The sequence below is a fragment of the Kalmanozyma brasiliensis genome (genome assembly GCF_000497045.1).
Source record: "Kalmanozyma brasiliensis GHG001 unplaced genomic scaffold PSEUBRA_SCAF16, whole genome shotgun sequence".
NCBI lineage: Eukaryota > Fungi > Basidiomycota > Ustilaginomycetes > Ustilaginales > Kalmanozyma > Kalmanozyma brasiliensis.
The window spans coordinates 1-14,212 of record NW_015961955.1 but is presented as its reverse complement, the minus strand read 5'-3'; the positions used below and the strand labels follow the sequence as shown (position 1 = coordinate 14,212).

General features: G+C 56.3%; 5 protein-coding genes across 5 annotated transcripts; 2 read left to right on the top strand and 3 right to left on the bottom strand.

Annotated features, from left to right (window-relative positions):
• Positions 1-808: 808 nt before the first annotated feature.
• On the bottom strand, positions 809-2,167 carry PSEUBRA_001831 (uncharacterized protein; the record flags this gene model as incomplete). Its single annotated transcript, XM_059464731.1, has 2 exons — positions 809-1,216; positions 1,958-2,167. The coding sequence occupies 2 exons, from the start codon at positions 2,165-2,167 to the stop codon at positions 809-811; spliced, it is 618 nt and encodes a 205-aa protein (XP_059320783.1).
• A 515-nt stretch (positions 2,168-2,682) lies between these two features.
• On the top strand, positions 2,683-3,885 carry PSEUBRA_001830 (Sirtuin family; the record flags this gene model as incomplete). The annotated part of the gene is made up of 1 exon (XM_016435056.2): positions 2,683-3,885. One exon carries the CDS (start codon positions 2,683-2,685, stop codon positions 3,883-3,885), a length of 1,203 nt encoding a protein of 400 aa, XP_016293407.2.
• A 411-nt stretch (positions 3,886-4,296) lies between these two features.
• Positions 4,297-5,967, bottom strand: PSEUBRA_001829 (MOZ/SAS-like protein; the record flags this gene model as incomplete). The annotated part of the gene is made up of 1 exon (XM_016435034.1): positions 4,297-5,967. One exon carries the CDS (start codon positions 5,965-5,967, stop codon positions 4,297-4,299), a length of 1,671 nt encoding a protein of 556 aa, XP_016293406.1.
• A 528-nt stretch (positions 5,968-6,495) lies between these two features.
• Positions 6,496-10,173, top strand: PSEUBRA_001828 (Splicing factor 3B subunit 1; the record flags this gene model as incomplete). Its single annotated transcript, XM_016435053.1, has 1 exon — positions 6,496-10,173. One exon carries the CDS (start codon positions 6,496-6,498, stop codon positions 10,171-10,173), a length of 3,678 nt encoding a protein of 1,225 aa, XP_016293405.1.
• Positions 10,174-11,131: 958 nt separating this feature from the next.
• PSEUBRA_001827 (uncharacterized protein) lies at positions 11,132-11,878 on the bottom strand (the record flags this gene model as incomplete). The annotated part of the gene is made up of 1 exon (XM_016435047.2): positions 11,132-11,878. The coding sequence occupies one exon, from the start codon at positions 11,876-11,878 to the stop codon at positions 11,132-11,134; it is 747 nt and encodes a 248-aa protein (XP_016293404.2).
• Positions 11,879-14,212: the final 2,334 nt, after the last annotated feature.

Sequence of the window (14,212 nt, the reverse complement as noted above, 5' to 3'; positions counted from 1 at the left end):
ACGCGGGCGGGCGAAGCGGAGCGACCGCGTCGAGATGAGCCACGGCCCATTAATGCGTCTCTCCCTCTCGTTCCATTCGTGGCGGCCGGCTGACGTTGATTGATGGTCGAGTGCTGCTGCGCTGACGGATGAGCGGGTTCCTTTTGCTTTTGCCGAGGTGAGTTCTTTGCAGAGCCCCACTGGCCTGCCTCTTCGCAGCTCGAGCTGGAGGTGGTGGCCTTCGAGAGATTGCGGCGACCCTGGCGACCTTTCTGTGGATCTGCGGTGGATTGCTTTGCCCTGTGGTCCCGTCACCGCTCGTTCCAGCACGGTGCTCAAATCCGCCACACCACCGACGTCTCTCCAAGAGGACGCTGAAGTGTTGACGTATGTACGTCGTCACACTGACGCACAACGAGTGAGTCAGGACAGTAGAGCGGAGTGACAACCTCACCAGCTCGCTGTAGCAAGCGATTGTTCACACACGTATACAGAACAGACGACTTCGTCGACCCCTCTGTCGATCCCCCTCATCGAATTCACCGCGATCGCTCACATGAAGAGAGGAACTTGCTTTGGCTTTTGACTTGCCGCGTTTGCTGCTCTTGGCACTGTTTGCGTCTGACGTCGCCTTGGCCGCGCGAGCAGGATTGCCCTTGCCCTTGCCCGAGCAGAATAGGACGTCCTCGACACCGAGCTTTCACTTCTTGCTCTTCTTCTTGGACGAACCCGCCCCAGCGGAGGCCCCGGCAGAAGCGCGCTTCCTTGTCAGCGCCTCGATTCTCCTTGCCACCCATTCTTCCTCGCCATCATCACGGCCTGAATGCGGTCAAACTCTTCGTCGTTCGGGACGCTTCTCCTTGACGCCCGCTTTGGCTTCGAGTTTGGCGATCACGTCATCGAACTGCGAGACGCGGTTCTGGTTCTTGCGCTGGATCAAGGCTGCGAGTCCTGAGAAGGCGTCGTCACCATCGTCTGCTTTGGCTTTCGATTTACCACCTTTGCTTGTCTTGGCACCTTTAGCGTCTGAGGTCGCCTTTGATCCGCGAGCAGGTTTGCCTTTGCCCTTGCCCGAGCCGAACGGGTCGTCCCAGACACCGAGCTCCTTTGCTAGCTTCTCCGCTTCCGCCGCCTCGCCCTGCGCCTTTTGACGCAACGCCTTTCGCCCTGCTTCGTCCTTCTTGGTGCGCTTCCACGTCGTTAGTGCGCTTCCACGTCGTTGTCGCCTTGATCTCGCCTGCCTTGATCGCCTGGTCGATGATCTCGATGAACCTGGTCTCGTCCGTGGTCGGTGATCTCGATGAATCTGGTCTCGTCCGTCAGGAACTCGCTGCAAGGCACGTGCTCGAAGATGCCGGCCAGCTCGCATCCCTTGATCGCCTGGTGGATGATCTTGGTGCGTCTCGTCCGTGAGGAACTCGCTGCAGTGCACGTGCTCGAAGATGCCAGCGAGCTCGTCGACGCCGGATAAACGCTCAAAGACGATGGTTCTCATGTCGAGCGAGCGAAGGAAGTGTGGATCGAGACACCTTGATAGAGATCCAAAGGCCGCTCAGCTTGATGCAAGAGGTGTTGCCCGGCTTGGAAACCCTCCAGTGCTGCTTCGGCACCAAGTACAAAGTGCATTCAACGTTCGAGACTGATTGCTGTGCAAGGCACGAGCGGTAAAGCTGGCTTCGCGGCCGGAGCGATGAAGCGTTTGTTCAAAGAAGCGCAAGGTAATAGGCTGACCATCAAAGTCGTTTCTCAGATCATACCGATGGTCGCACTTGTCTCAGCTGCCAGTATCGTTGCATGGTATCTGGTCATATTGCACCATAACCTGTGACAAATGCTCAGGGCTTGACACCGTCAACCTCGGAGGCCTAAGAGTGAGGAGATGGTCAGAAAAGCAACGAGAGATCGAGGCAAATATCATCAGCATGAGAAACAACATCGCTTCGATGGAGACGAAGCTTCCCGGACAATGTCTACGTACGCTCTTGACCGCTTTGTTGTCGTTCTGCGTCTTGATGACGATAGCGGGATCGTCTGCACTGCCGTCCTTGCTGATAGTAGAGCCCTTCTTGGTCTTGACTTCGGCTCCTCCCTCTTCGACCGACTCGACGGTGCCTTTGGGGTGCTGCGAGCCCCACTTCCACGACACCTCGTCGCCTTTGGAGAGATCTTGCGGGTCAGACTTGGTCATCTTTGTTCGAGCTGAAGTAAGTTGAGTGAGGGTGGTGATTGGGCGGATGCGTCGGACGAGTGGTGTGAGGAGCATGGGTGGGGAGAGAATGTCAGCGAACCGGCTCGTATTTGTACGACGTCCCGAGATCTGCGATTGCACAGCTGTCACTGCCGGGATCTGCTTCGTGCAGCGGCAGGTTCACAGCACTTTAGCAGTCAACACGGGAAGCACAGTCACATTTGTAACGTCGCGGTGCTCCAGCCCGGATGTGAGACTCTCACAACGTCATTTCTCGCCGGCACCGGATACAGCAAGGGCCGTAAAGGACAAATGCAAAGGCATGCCATAAGCCGGATGACAAACAGGCTCGCCAGCCGGAGATGATGTCAAAGCGTTGAATGTGGAGGCACGAACCGGAAAAACTCAAAGGGTCCAACACCGAGAGCGCGGTTCGAGAGATGGTCGAGACCAACACCTTCTTCGCAGTCACGCTTCCATAGAAGGCTTCGGCGCATCGCTGGCGCTTCGACAAGATGAGGATATCAATACCATCCATTCCAGAGCAAGCGACTCGTGCAACGATCGAATACACCCTCGAAAATGCAACGAACATGGTGTCCGAGTTCATCTCCGCCGCCAAAGGAAAGGCGCTCATCATGACGGGCGCTGGCGTGTCCGTCGACTCCGGCATCGCCCCCTATCGCGGAGAGAACGGACACTATACGGTTCACACCACATATCGTCCTATTTGGCACTCAGAGTTTGTCGATAAGACGGAGAAGGGACATGTCGCAAGGCAGCGATACTTTGCGCGATCATATCTTGGCTTTCCGCCGGTGCGAGTGGCCAAGCCCAACATTACCCACCACGCGATTGCCGCTATACAGCGGCTAGGCTACGTGCCCGAATACATCACGCAGAATGTAGACAACCTGCACCACGCCGCTACACCATCAGCCTCGCTAGCTCAGGCTAGTATTCTTGAGCTTCATGGAAGCCTAGCAAGGGTGATCTGCGTCTCTAGTCCCGATGGCTTCCACAAGGGCAACCAGACCAACCCAGTCGATCCGGACTTCTACGATCTCATGAAGTCAACAACGTACCTTCGAAGACCACGAGCAGTCTCTGTGAGGCCAGAGAACACGCCTACAGGCGCCAACTACCCGCTCGGATGCGGCTTCGAAGGCTCCCGAGCCGTCTTCCAAGACGAGCTGACCCGGCTGAACCCAGCCTGGGCGGAACTACAACAAGAGATGGCGCGCACGGGCAAGTCGCCCAAAACGAATCCGGACGGCGACGTGGATCTCAACTCGCACAATGTCGACTACTCGACGTTCAAGTATCCCTCCTGCCCAAACTGCGGGGGCGTTCTCAAGCCCGCCGTCATCTTCTTTGGCGAGAGCGTGCCGAATCAGCTCCGCGATCACTCGTTTCAAATGGTCGACAATGCAAGCGCCATGCTGCTGGTGGGAACAAGTCTGGCAACGTATTCCGCGTACAGATTGGTCAAGCAGGCGGTCGAGGCAAAGAAGCCAGTGATGATCCTCAACAAGGGCCCGACGAGAGCGGATCCCATCGTGGAGAACAAGATCGAGCTAGGGTCAAGCGAGGTGCTCCAGGGCGTCGCAAGGAACCTCAGCAATGGCAGGGAGAAGAACGACAAGGTGCTCCAGAGCTTGTTGTCGAGCGGCGTCACCATCCGGCCGAACGAGGCGAGCGGTGTCATTAGCAGTTAGAGAGGCATAGGCGAGTTCCACACTCATCAGCTGCACGCTGCCTTGGCTTCGGTTAACATGCCCTTCGTTGTGATGGAGATCCTGTGACGCACAGTCGAGACCCGGTGGGCCCAAAGCAAACGAGCGTGGACGCTCTGACCGTGCGCAGTCGTGCAAACTTCACCAAGTGGTACCGAAGCTGGCAGCGCTGATAACGGTGCCCAAGCCTCTAGTGGGAGCGGTTCCGGCTCGAGCAGGGACGGTAGATGCACTTGCGGCGGCCGGAAGGCAATAATCAAGCTGTTCACCAGACAACCCAGCCACTGCGCTGCAAACGAGAGCGATACTAATACAATTTCAAAACATGATACAGCCGAAGACTGGACAGACGAGGAGCAGATTCAGATGCCTTGACGGATCTTGACGGACGGACTACCAACCAAACTGAAGCTGGAAGCGCTGGTATGACGGCGGGGTCCACACGAGCTTGGCTGGGTTGATGCGCTTGCGGTTCTTCTTGGCCGTCTTCGCGTGTTTTGCGATGACCGCATCCGAAAGGACGAGATAGTGCTTGCCCTGGTACTGCTTGAGCATGTTGAGCGCCATGCAGGTGTGGAGCACGTCGGCGTGGGTGAAGGCGGTCTTTTGTGCAATCTCTTCGATGCTGATGTCCTCCTCGGTGTTGAGCAGCAGGTCGACGATGATCTCGGCCCAGTAGGCACGGTAACTCAGCAGACCCAGATCCGAGAGCGGCTTTTCAGGACTGCCGAGCTTCTTCTCGATCTTGCTGAGCTCGTAGGAGAACTCGATGAGCAGCTTGCCGTAGCCGTGGCGCTGGTGTTGCGGTAGCGTCAAGATACAGGCGACGTTGTAGTTCTCCGCCGAATCCTTCTCCTTGGAAAAGTAGCCCAAGAGGTGGCAGCCCTTGTCGTCGCGCTTGACCATGCAATAGTAGAGGAAGGGATCGACGTCGTAGTAGAGCGTCTTGTGGTCGAGGAAGCACTTGCTGAGCAGACATAGGTTGCGGCACCACGTCCTTTGCTTGCGGCCGTCGATCTCGAAAAAGGAGATCTCTTCGTGTCGGTAGATCTCGTTGCCTGGCGGATGCTGGAGCGCGCACTTGCTTCGATGGCGCTTGAGCGTGAAGGGGCTCGGATAGTAGGAGAGGCAGAGCTCGCAGATGTAGAGGACATCGATGTGTGCGTATTCGGCAGGATAGGCGGAAAAGTACCATGTCGAGACGAGAGCATCGCCCATCTGAATCTTGTTGAGGTTCTTCACACGAGCGACTTCCGAGACGGACTGGGTCATGGAGCCTGACGTGCGTAGCTTCTCGATCTCCTGCTTCTTGCTGAAGGTTTCTTGGCCTTGGTTAGCGTTGAGCGAGGCACTGACGGAGGCGCTGAGGTTGCCATCGCTTCCTGTTGCAATGTCTCGGCCACCGAGCATCTCCATCTCGACGACAGCGCCCTCATCATCGTCCTCGCCATCTGCGTCTGCATCCACTGATTCGGCTCTTGTTGTGTCGCCAGAGTCGGCCTTGCGCTTTTGTGGTGTCTCGAGACCCGCCTCTTCCAAGACGTTCTTGGCCGCCTTCTTGAGCAAGTTGCTGGCGCCAGCGCCACGACTGCCTTTGCCAGTCGGTGTGAGGGGCGTCGAAGGCGTGGACGCTCCACTCGCTGTGCGCACAATCTTCCTCTTGGTCTTGTCGTTGACCGGCTCCTTCTTTGGCCATTCCAGCTCGCGAGAAGTGATGATACGAGTGCCGCTGACCCACTCGTCAAGGCGCTTATTGAATTCGCTGTAGTGGACATAGTACTCCAGCTTCTCCTCCAATGTCGGCGCCGGCTTGCCTTCGAGCTCTGCTTGTTGCTTCTTGGTGAGACGAGGTTTGGGCTTCTCGCGAATGGACAGGATTTCGGCCTTCCTCTCCTCCATCTCTCCCGTAACCACGTCGGGCTTCTGAACGAAGGCTTTGGAGCCTACCACCACATCCTCCAAGCCGTACGTGCCTCCTGGACTGATCTGCGGACCATCGTCTGGACCGGGCGTTCCCGAGCCACCCGGCGTACCGCTTGCCGCCTTCTGAGCGCGAGGTGCCATGACTGGAGTGAGTGAACGGTTGCCCGGCTGTGAGAGCCGAGCTGAGTCGTGTTGTGTTGCAACGGCAACTGATTCGATGAGTCGATGTTGAGGTCGCTGTGGCTCGATATGGATGGAAGGCAGTGACCCGGTGCGGATGGTTTGGATCGTGAACACGAACCAAAATTCGCAGCGACTCAGCCTTCCGCGCGCATGCGTTAGTTGAATCGGGAGATCAACCTCAATCGGGGTTGAAATTCTGAGATCTGACTGGACCCCAGCCAAATTGTGCGAATCGCTGAGCCTTTGCGATCTTCGTGACGGCTTCTTTCCATCTTTGCTTCCACATCACTCGACCCCTTTGTACCAACAAGCTCGCCAGACAGGGCTTCGACACATCTGCTACTTTCGACGCTTGATTTGCACTCATCAGATCGATCCACGCGCAGCTCGAAGCGCCGAATCTATACCCCGACCACAAGCACGCGGTCAAGGCAGTCAGTATCGCGGCTCAATCTCAACCTTTGCCACCACGACTGACCGCCCGACATGACGGAAGAGGCGGACGAGATCCGCAGGCTTCAGGAGGCTCGCAATGCTAGCGCCACGAAGAACAAGGTTGCAGTAGGCAAGCTGGGCGGCTACGACCAAGACATCTATGGGGCAGGAAAGCGCAGCGACTATGTGCGAGAACTGCCCATGGACGCAGCCAGCGACGACAGCGGATCCGACAACGACAGTGGCCCATCCACCGGCAGGAGGGCAAATCCGCTCGATGCATATTCGGCCCCTCAGCACCTGCTACACGAGTTCGCGGATGAAGACTTGGATCCTCTCAAGGCACGGTCAGAGTCGAGACAGGTTGCGGCACGTCAGAGCGACTATCATCTGCGCCGATTCAATCGCGAACTTGGGGATGGAAAGGCAGTAGATGCTTTCGCCGAGAACGGTCAGACGAAGGGAGACGAGGAGGAGAGCTACAAGGATCGCATGCGCAGAGCCGAGCTGGAGCGCGAGGAGGAGCGAGTGCGCCGCTTGATCGACGCAAAGGAGAAGGAGGCCAAGGAGAAGGAGACAGAACGACCTGATCAAGACGAATGGGACATCAAGCCCTCGACCTCTTCCGACAAGCCAGAAGGCGACCGCACACCCAAAGCAAGACGGAAGCGAAGATGGGACGTGGCTGCGCCCGAGGAGGTCAAGCCAGAAACCAACGGTCACGACATAGCAGAGGCGTCGACAGAAGCAGCACCACGCAAGAGGCGATCTCGTTGGGATGAGGCTCCTACAGAGTCGAAGGAGGTTACCAGCACCGCCGACCAGGACGCCGCCAAGCCAGCAGCAAAGCGCTCCCGCTGGGATCAAGCACCAACAGGCGAGGACGCCACCGACGCCGATCACAAACTTCAATCCGCAACTTCGAGCGGCGCATCTTCCGCATCTGTCTCGGCTGTCGACCCTCGCAATCGCTATCTGTCCGATGAGGAGCTCAACTCGATCTTGCCCTCAGAAGGATACACCATCGTCGAGCCACCAGCCGACTATGCTCCCGTCCGCACACCAGCCTCCAAGCTCATGGCCGCTCCAGCACCTGAGAACGGCGGCGGGTTCATGATGCAGGATGAAGGCGCAACGCGCGCTGTCCTTGAAGAGATGATCCCCGACTTGCCGACCGACATCCCCGGCGTCGGACAGCTCGCCTTCTTCAAAACCGAGGATCAAGCCTTCTTCAAGAAGATCCTCACCGAGCAAGACGAGTCCGCCCTCAGTTCCGAGGAGCAGAAGGAGCGCAAGATCATGCGCTTGCTCCTCAAGATCAAGAACGGACTGCCTTCGCAGCGCAAGCAAGCACTTCGACAGATCTCCGACCGCGCTCGCGATTTCGGACCTGGTCCGCTCTTCGACAAGATCCTTCCTCTGCTCATGGAGCGCACGCTCGAGGATCAAGAGCGACATCTCCTCGTCAAGGTCATCGATCGCATTCTCTACAAGCTGGACGACCTCGTTCGCCCCTATGTTGGCCGCATCCTGGTCGTCATTGAGCCCCTCCTCATCGACGAGGACTACTACGCTCGAATCGAAGGGCGCGAGATCATCAGCAATCTCTCGAAAGCAGCCGGCCTCGCACACATGATCAGCACCATGCGTCCCGACATCGACCACGTCGACGAGTACGTGCGCAACACCACAGCAAGAGCCTTTGCCGTCGTCGCATCCGCCCTCGGCATTCCCGCCTTGCTGCCGTTCCTCAAGGCCGTCTGCCGATCCAAGAAGAGTTGGCAAGCGCGACACACCGGTATCCGCATCGTCCAACAGATTGCCATCATGATGGGCTGCGCCATCCTGCCTCATCTTGGATCCCTGGTGAACTGCGTGGAGAAGGGTTTGGAGGACGAACAGCAGAAGGTCAAGACCATGACCGCATTGGCGTTGGCCGCACTCGCTGAAGCAGCCGCTCCGTACGGTATCGAAAGCTTCGAGAACGTGCTCAAACCTCTCTGGATCGGCATCCGCCAGCACCGAGGCAAGGGGCTTGCCGCCTTCCTCAAAGCCATCGGCTTTATCATTCCGCTCATGGACAGTGATGCGACCCTTTACTTCGTCAAGGAGGTCACGCCTACACTGATCAGGGAGTTCCAGAGCGCCGACGAGGAGATGAAGAAGATCGTGCTCAAGGTCGTCAAGCAGTGCGCTGCCACAGACGGCGTCACGGGAGCCTTCCTGCGAGACGAGATGCTTTCCGAGTTCATGAAGGGCTTCCGGACGCGACGCTCGGCTCTCGATCGCCGCACCTACAAGCAAGTCGTCGAGACCACCGTCGAGCTTGCCAATAAGGTCGGCGTTGCCGAGATCGTTTCGCGCGTTGTCAACGAGCTCAAGGACGAGAGCGAGCCCTTCCGCAAGATGGTCATGGAGACGATTCAGAAGGTGGTCTCGAATCTGGGCGCAGCCGACATCGATGAGCGCCTGGAGATCCAGCTCATCGATGGCCTCATCTACGCATTCCAAGAACAAACGGTCGAGGACCAGATCATGCTCGAAGGCGTTGCGACCGTCATCAATGCGCTCGGCATGCGTGCCAAGCCATATCTGACGCAGATCGTATCGACAGCGCTGTGGAGACTCAACTCGAAGGACGCCAAGACACGCCAGCAGGCAGCCGACCTGACGACGAAGCTCGCAGTCGTGATCAAGCAATGTGGCGAGGACGCCCTTCTGGCGAAGCTCGGCGTCGTACTCTTCGAGCAACTCGGCGAGGAGTTTCCCGATGCGCTTGCTTCCATCATCAGCGCCGAGACAGCGATCGCCAACGTGGTCGGCATGGCTCAGATGAGTCCGCCCATCAAGGACCTGCTTCCTCGCATGACGCCCATCCTCCGCAACCGTCACGAGAAGGTCCAGGAGGCCAGCATCAATCTCATCGGCAGGATCGCAGACAAAGGCGCCGAGTCCGTCAGCCCCCGCGAGTGGATGCGCATCTGCTTCGAGTTGCTCGACCTTTTAAAAGCACACAAAAAGGCCATCCGACGAGCCGCAGTCAACAGTTTCGGTTACATCGCTCGAGCAATCGGTCCCTCGGACGTTCTGCAAGTCCTGACTACAAACCTTCGGGTCCAAGAGAGGCAGTCGCGTGTCTGTTCCACCGTCGCTATCGCCATCGTCGCCGAGACATGCGGGCCCTTCACCACCATTCCCGCCATTCTCAACGAGTACCGCACGCCCGAAGTCAGCGTACGTACGGGCGCACTCAAATCTCTTGCTTTCCTCTTTCAATACATCGGCGAAGCAAACAAGGACTACGTCTACTCGGTCATCAGCTGCCTCGAGGACGCACTCACGGATCGAGATCACGTTCACCGCCAAACAGCCGCCAGCATCGTCCACCATGTTGCGCTCGGCACTTTCGGACTCGGTCACGAAGAGAGTCTAGGACATCTCTTTAACTTGATTTGGCCCAACATCTTCGAGACGAGTCCGCACGTCCTCGGATCTGTGACATCGGCCATTGAAAGTCTCGAGGTGGCCCTTGGACCGGGCGTTCTTCTGAATCACACCCTTCAGGGTGTCTTTGCGCCGGCTCGAAAGGTTCGCGAAGCGTATGTACGCATCCTCAACACCACATACTTGCGCAGCCAAGACGCACTCACAGCGTACTACCCGTCATTCGATGCCCTCTCGACCGAACGCAACGACTACTGTAGGCACGCGTTGTCCTCCTTCATCTAGCATACTTGCTCGCTCAGCGTCCGCATCCCCCTCTTGTCTGGGCCGTAGCTCCCCCCTTGCATTTGTATCTAATCCGTCCACCGTCGTACTTCAGCGTTTGAGACCATGATATCGACCGTGTCCTCGAGAAGAGCTTGTGCGATGTGACCTGTAACACCTGAGATGCTATCAACTCGATTGTTTTGGCTTTTGAAAGCTGCGAGCATAGCAACGGCGTCTGCGTCTGTCGGCTCGAGGAACAGATGGTGCAGAGGGCCCGGATCCGCACAGAAGCTCAGCTTGGCGTGCACTCGACATCAGAATCTCATCTGCGCCCGGCGAGCCGTCATAGCTCTGCGAAACGAGACACAGCGTAAGCTGACGTGCGGCGGTAAGCCTGAGAATCGAGACGGTTCAATTTTCGGGTCGAAAATTCATACCGTAACGGTACGAGTCGCTTGGCCGGCAGAAAAACCGAGACGGTACGAACCTTCGCCTGTGCTTTTCGCTACCCCTTCACGCCGCAGCTGCACATTAGCGTGGAATCTTGGACGAACGTGCGCAATAGCGTCGTGCACAGGTCATGTCTGCGCGAGCAGGATGACCATTGAGGTTTGCGCGCGATCCAAGCTCGTTGGCCATTTGAGACGAGCGCAAAAAAGGCAGGCGGAAATAGGGGCGCAATAATCGGTTCCAGTAATGGTCTGCAGCTTGCTTCTCGAGCTGTGTACGCACATGCGACCCGCCCAGAGCGTTGAGGCTCGCACAGGCTGGACTCGCCCGCCTCAATGCGCCGTCAGACTCGCCAATCGCTTTCTCAGAGATCGAATCGCACGGCAACGCTATCTGAAATCCTTAAAATCGTCCTTGTTACAGTCTACTGGAGCGTTCATATGCACATGAAGAGTCGTTGATGGTATGATGGTATGTAGAATCGCCCGAAAGTGGATCTGGCGGCTTGAGGCGAGCTGCGCTGAGTTCAGACTTGCTGGTAGCCGCTGCGCTCGTACGAGGCGTTCTTGAAGCCCGCTGGCGCCGTCGTGGTGTGCAGGAATGCGCTCTCGTCGCCTTCGCGCGTCTCTGCGGGCTGATACTTTGTCGAACGCCTGCCGATGTTGCCGAAAACGCGTGAGCTTGGCGAGACGCCGGTCTTCTGAGTGTATTCCTCGTCTGCTGCGTCGCGCTCCTCGAGCTGGTGCTTGTACTTGGTGACAATGCCGATGAGCCACATGAGAACGAGAACCAGGATGCCGAACAGGACAGCGACAACAACAGCACTTGTAGTAGCGAGCTTCTTGCAGGCATCTTCTTGAGCGCTGTCGAATGAGATGCCGAAAACACCTTGCAGCTTCACCGTCTTGGCGTTGACCTCGTTCTGACAGTGTTGGGTTGCCTCGTCTCGCTTGGAGAAAAGCTGCCAGAGCTCGATACCGCCGAGCACAGTGAATACGAGAAGACCGATCCAGAGCATGTTCGAGTAGAAGGCGACCATTCCCCTCCGAGCGAAGAGCGAGCCGAAGAAGCCGAAGATCGATGCGAGCGCTATCAAGATCGTGACACCGGCAAGCGCGCCGCGGATTGCTAGCTCGAACGTGCTGTATTGGGCTCGGTGGTCGAGAAGTAGGAACAGCTGTGTGTAGGCGAGCAAGACCGACGCGACTGCAGTGACGGCTGATAGGACAAAAACGCCCAGGCGAACAGGTAAGCAGCAGCAGAAGGTCTTCATCGTGGCTGTCGATCAAGTGGGAAGGAGTCAAATCGAGATCAGTTGGAAAGCGAAGGTCTTGAGTCGATGGTCGGAAAGAAAGAGCAGCGCGATGATTGCTGCCTTTTTCTTGCTGGTCGTCTACACCCTGCGCGTTGAGCAGAGCGTGTTGGTGGGTCGTGAAACGTGTTGGTTGTTATTCGTAAAGCGTGTCGGTCGTTGGTCGTACTGCGATTGTCGTCAAAGGTTGCGAGGCTGTGTAGAGTGGTGCTGACAAGCGCAGAAAGGATGTGCTTGGCTTGCGCTCGCAAGAAGGCGGTGCCGAAATTGCTTTCGACCGCCGGCAAGCACCGCCCTTTTTTTCATGCAGGGGCGTCAGGGTCCTCGCTCGGCTAGGCATTTGGCCGGTCCCCGCCAAAAATAATTCTCCGACAGCACAGCCGTCGAGGAATGCAATGCGGTGTAGCTTGGCATTGACGACGACTCAACCACAGCTTTGATGACGGATTTGGTTGGGGTTACGGCGTCAATTGTACACATGGTGTTGCCTGAAGTCCGCAGACTGGATTTGCTGCATGGGAAAAGCAGTCTTGGCTTGGGCGGCACAGCTTGCTACGCTGCGCGCCGTCAGCCTGCAGACCATCTTCCCTCGCGTTCCCCGCTGACTTGATTTGCTGTCTGTGCCAATGTCTAGTAGGGTCACATGCAATATCGGCATTAAGCAACAAAATTTCAATGCCGGTCCATTATCAGCTTCTTGCGCGATGCTCAAATTGGCGGAAGGTTGTTCCCCGCAAATGCTCTGGATGACGCTGACCAATTTGTGAATGACGCTGTATCTCTGCCGATCGATTTGCAAATAGATGGCTTTGTTGACGCTTTCTGCAGCGTGATTGCGCTTGCAACAGCTTGCACCATTGTGCTCAAGATGCAATAGACACTCGAGAGCCTCCAATTTTTTTCAAGTCCTTGCGCTTTGCCCCGCTTGGTCCCTTTGTCTTTTCTTACCCGCTCGGTCCCTTTGTCGGTCCTTGTGCACACACGTCAAGCCTTGTTCACGCTGGGTGGGCTTTTGCTCTCACACCAACATTGCTCGATCACCTCTCGTACCACACACTCAATCCCTTTCTGTCTTTACGATCCGCCTTCCTCGTTTCAGTAATCACCGCTTACCGCAAAGCCTTGCTGTTGCAACAACACCGTCTCCGTCATTCTTGTTCTGCCGCTGCAGACGCCGCATCAGAGGCTCATAGAGCGTTCAGCAAGCGCACTTTGTCTCCAGGATGGTCAACACCGCCGATACAGCTGTCAATCCAGCTCCTGAATTGCCGCAACACAAAGCAGCTCGATTGATTGCTGTCTTATCATGCAAACAACGATGCACACGCGACGAAATCGATAGCGAGGACGAAGACAAGCTGGAACACGTCAAGCGAGAGGACTTATCAGAGGAAGAACTAGACGTTCTCAGCCACGAGACATTGATCGAGCTAGTATGGGCGTACTTGACAAATTGGTACGGCGGTCATCGCCGTTGCAAGCCCTCATGTCGTCCTGGCTTTATCGAAAAACTCATTGGGCTACAGGGACTACTCAAGAACGTTACAAAGCTCGATGCCGAGAACTGGCATACTTGGAATGATCATTTCTTGTGCGTTATGCGCTGCTGGACAAATGCTCTGATCACGCTCGAGGGAAAGATCCGCCCAGACGATCCTCACTTCGACAAACAGCTTGACCGCCATCTTGTTGTCCTTTTACGTGGCTGCATCGATCAAGAAGGCCAAAACAGCATCAAATATCTGGTGCAGCGCCCAAAAGACTTGCCCCAGGGGACCTCAAACGAGCTGTACGAGCATCTTTAGGCTCGTCTGTCCAAAACAACCCGCTGTCAGTGATCATAGCAATTATAAATCTCAGATCATTTTGCGATTGCAGTCTTCAGCTGCTCTTTGAATCATCTTTGTTGTTGGCACTTTTTTATTGTTTTTCTTTCGGACTCTTGATGTACTTTTCATATCTTTTCCAGCCAATGTTCCTCTAATGATTCTATCCCAGACTTGAAGCCACGGATTCTCACTTTGTTGTTGGAATAAATTGGTCTCGTTTGGCAGTTGTTCTGTGTGTCAATATCAGCAACGAGCAGCAGCTGGTAGGAGCACAAAAGGCTCAGGGTTGCTCAAGGACATCTTTCGAAAAAAAAAGGGAGAAACAAAAACTTGATCAAAAAACAGAAAATTAAAAAATGAAAAATGCAAAAGAAGCATGCCTGCGCGCCGCGTCTGTGCGCCCACCCTTTCATCTCGATCTCACGGGGGTCAGCGTCAGCGTGTGTGCAGTGTTTCACGGCCTCAC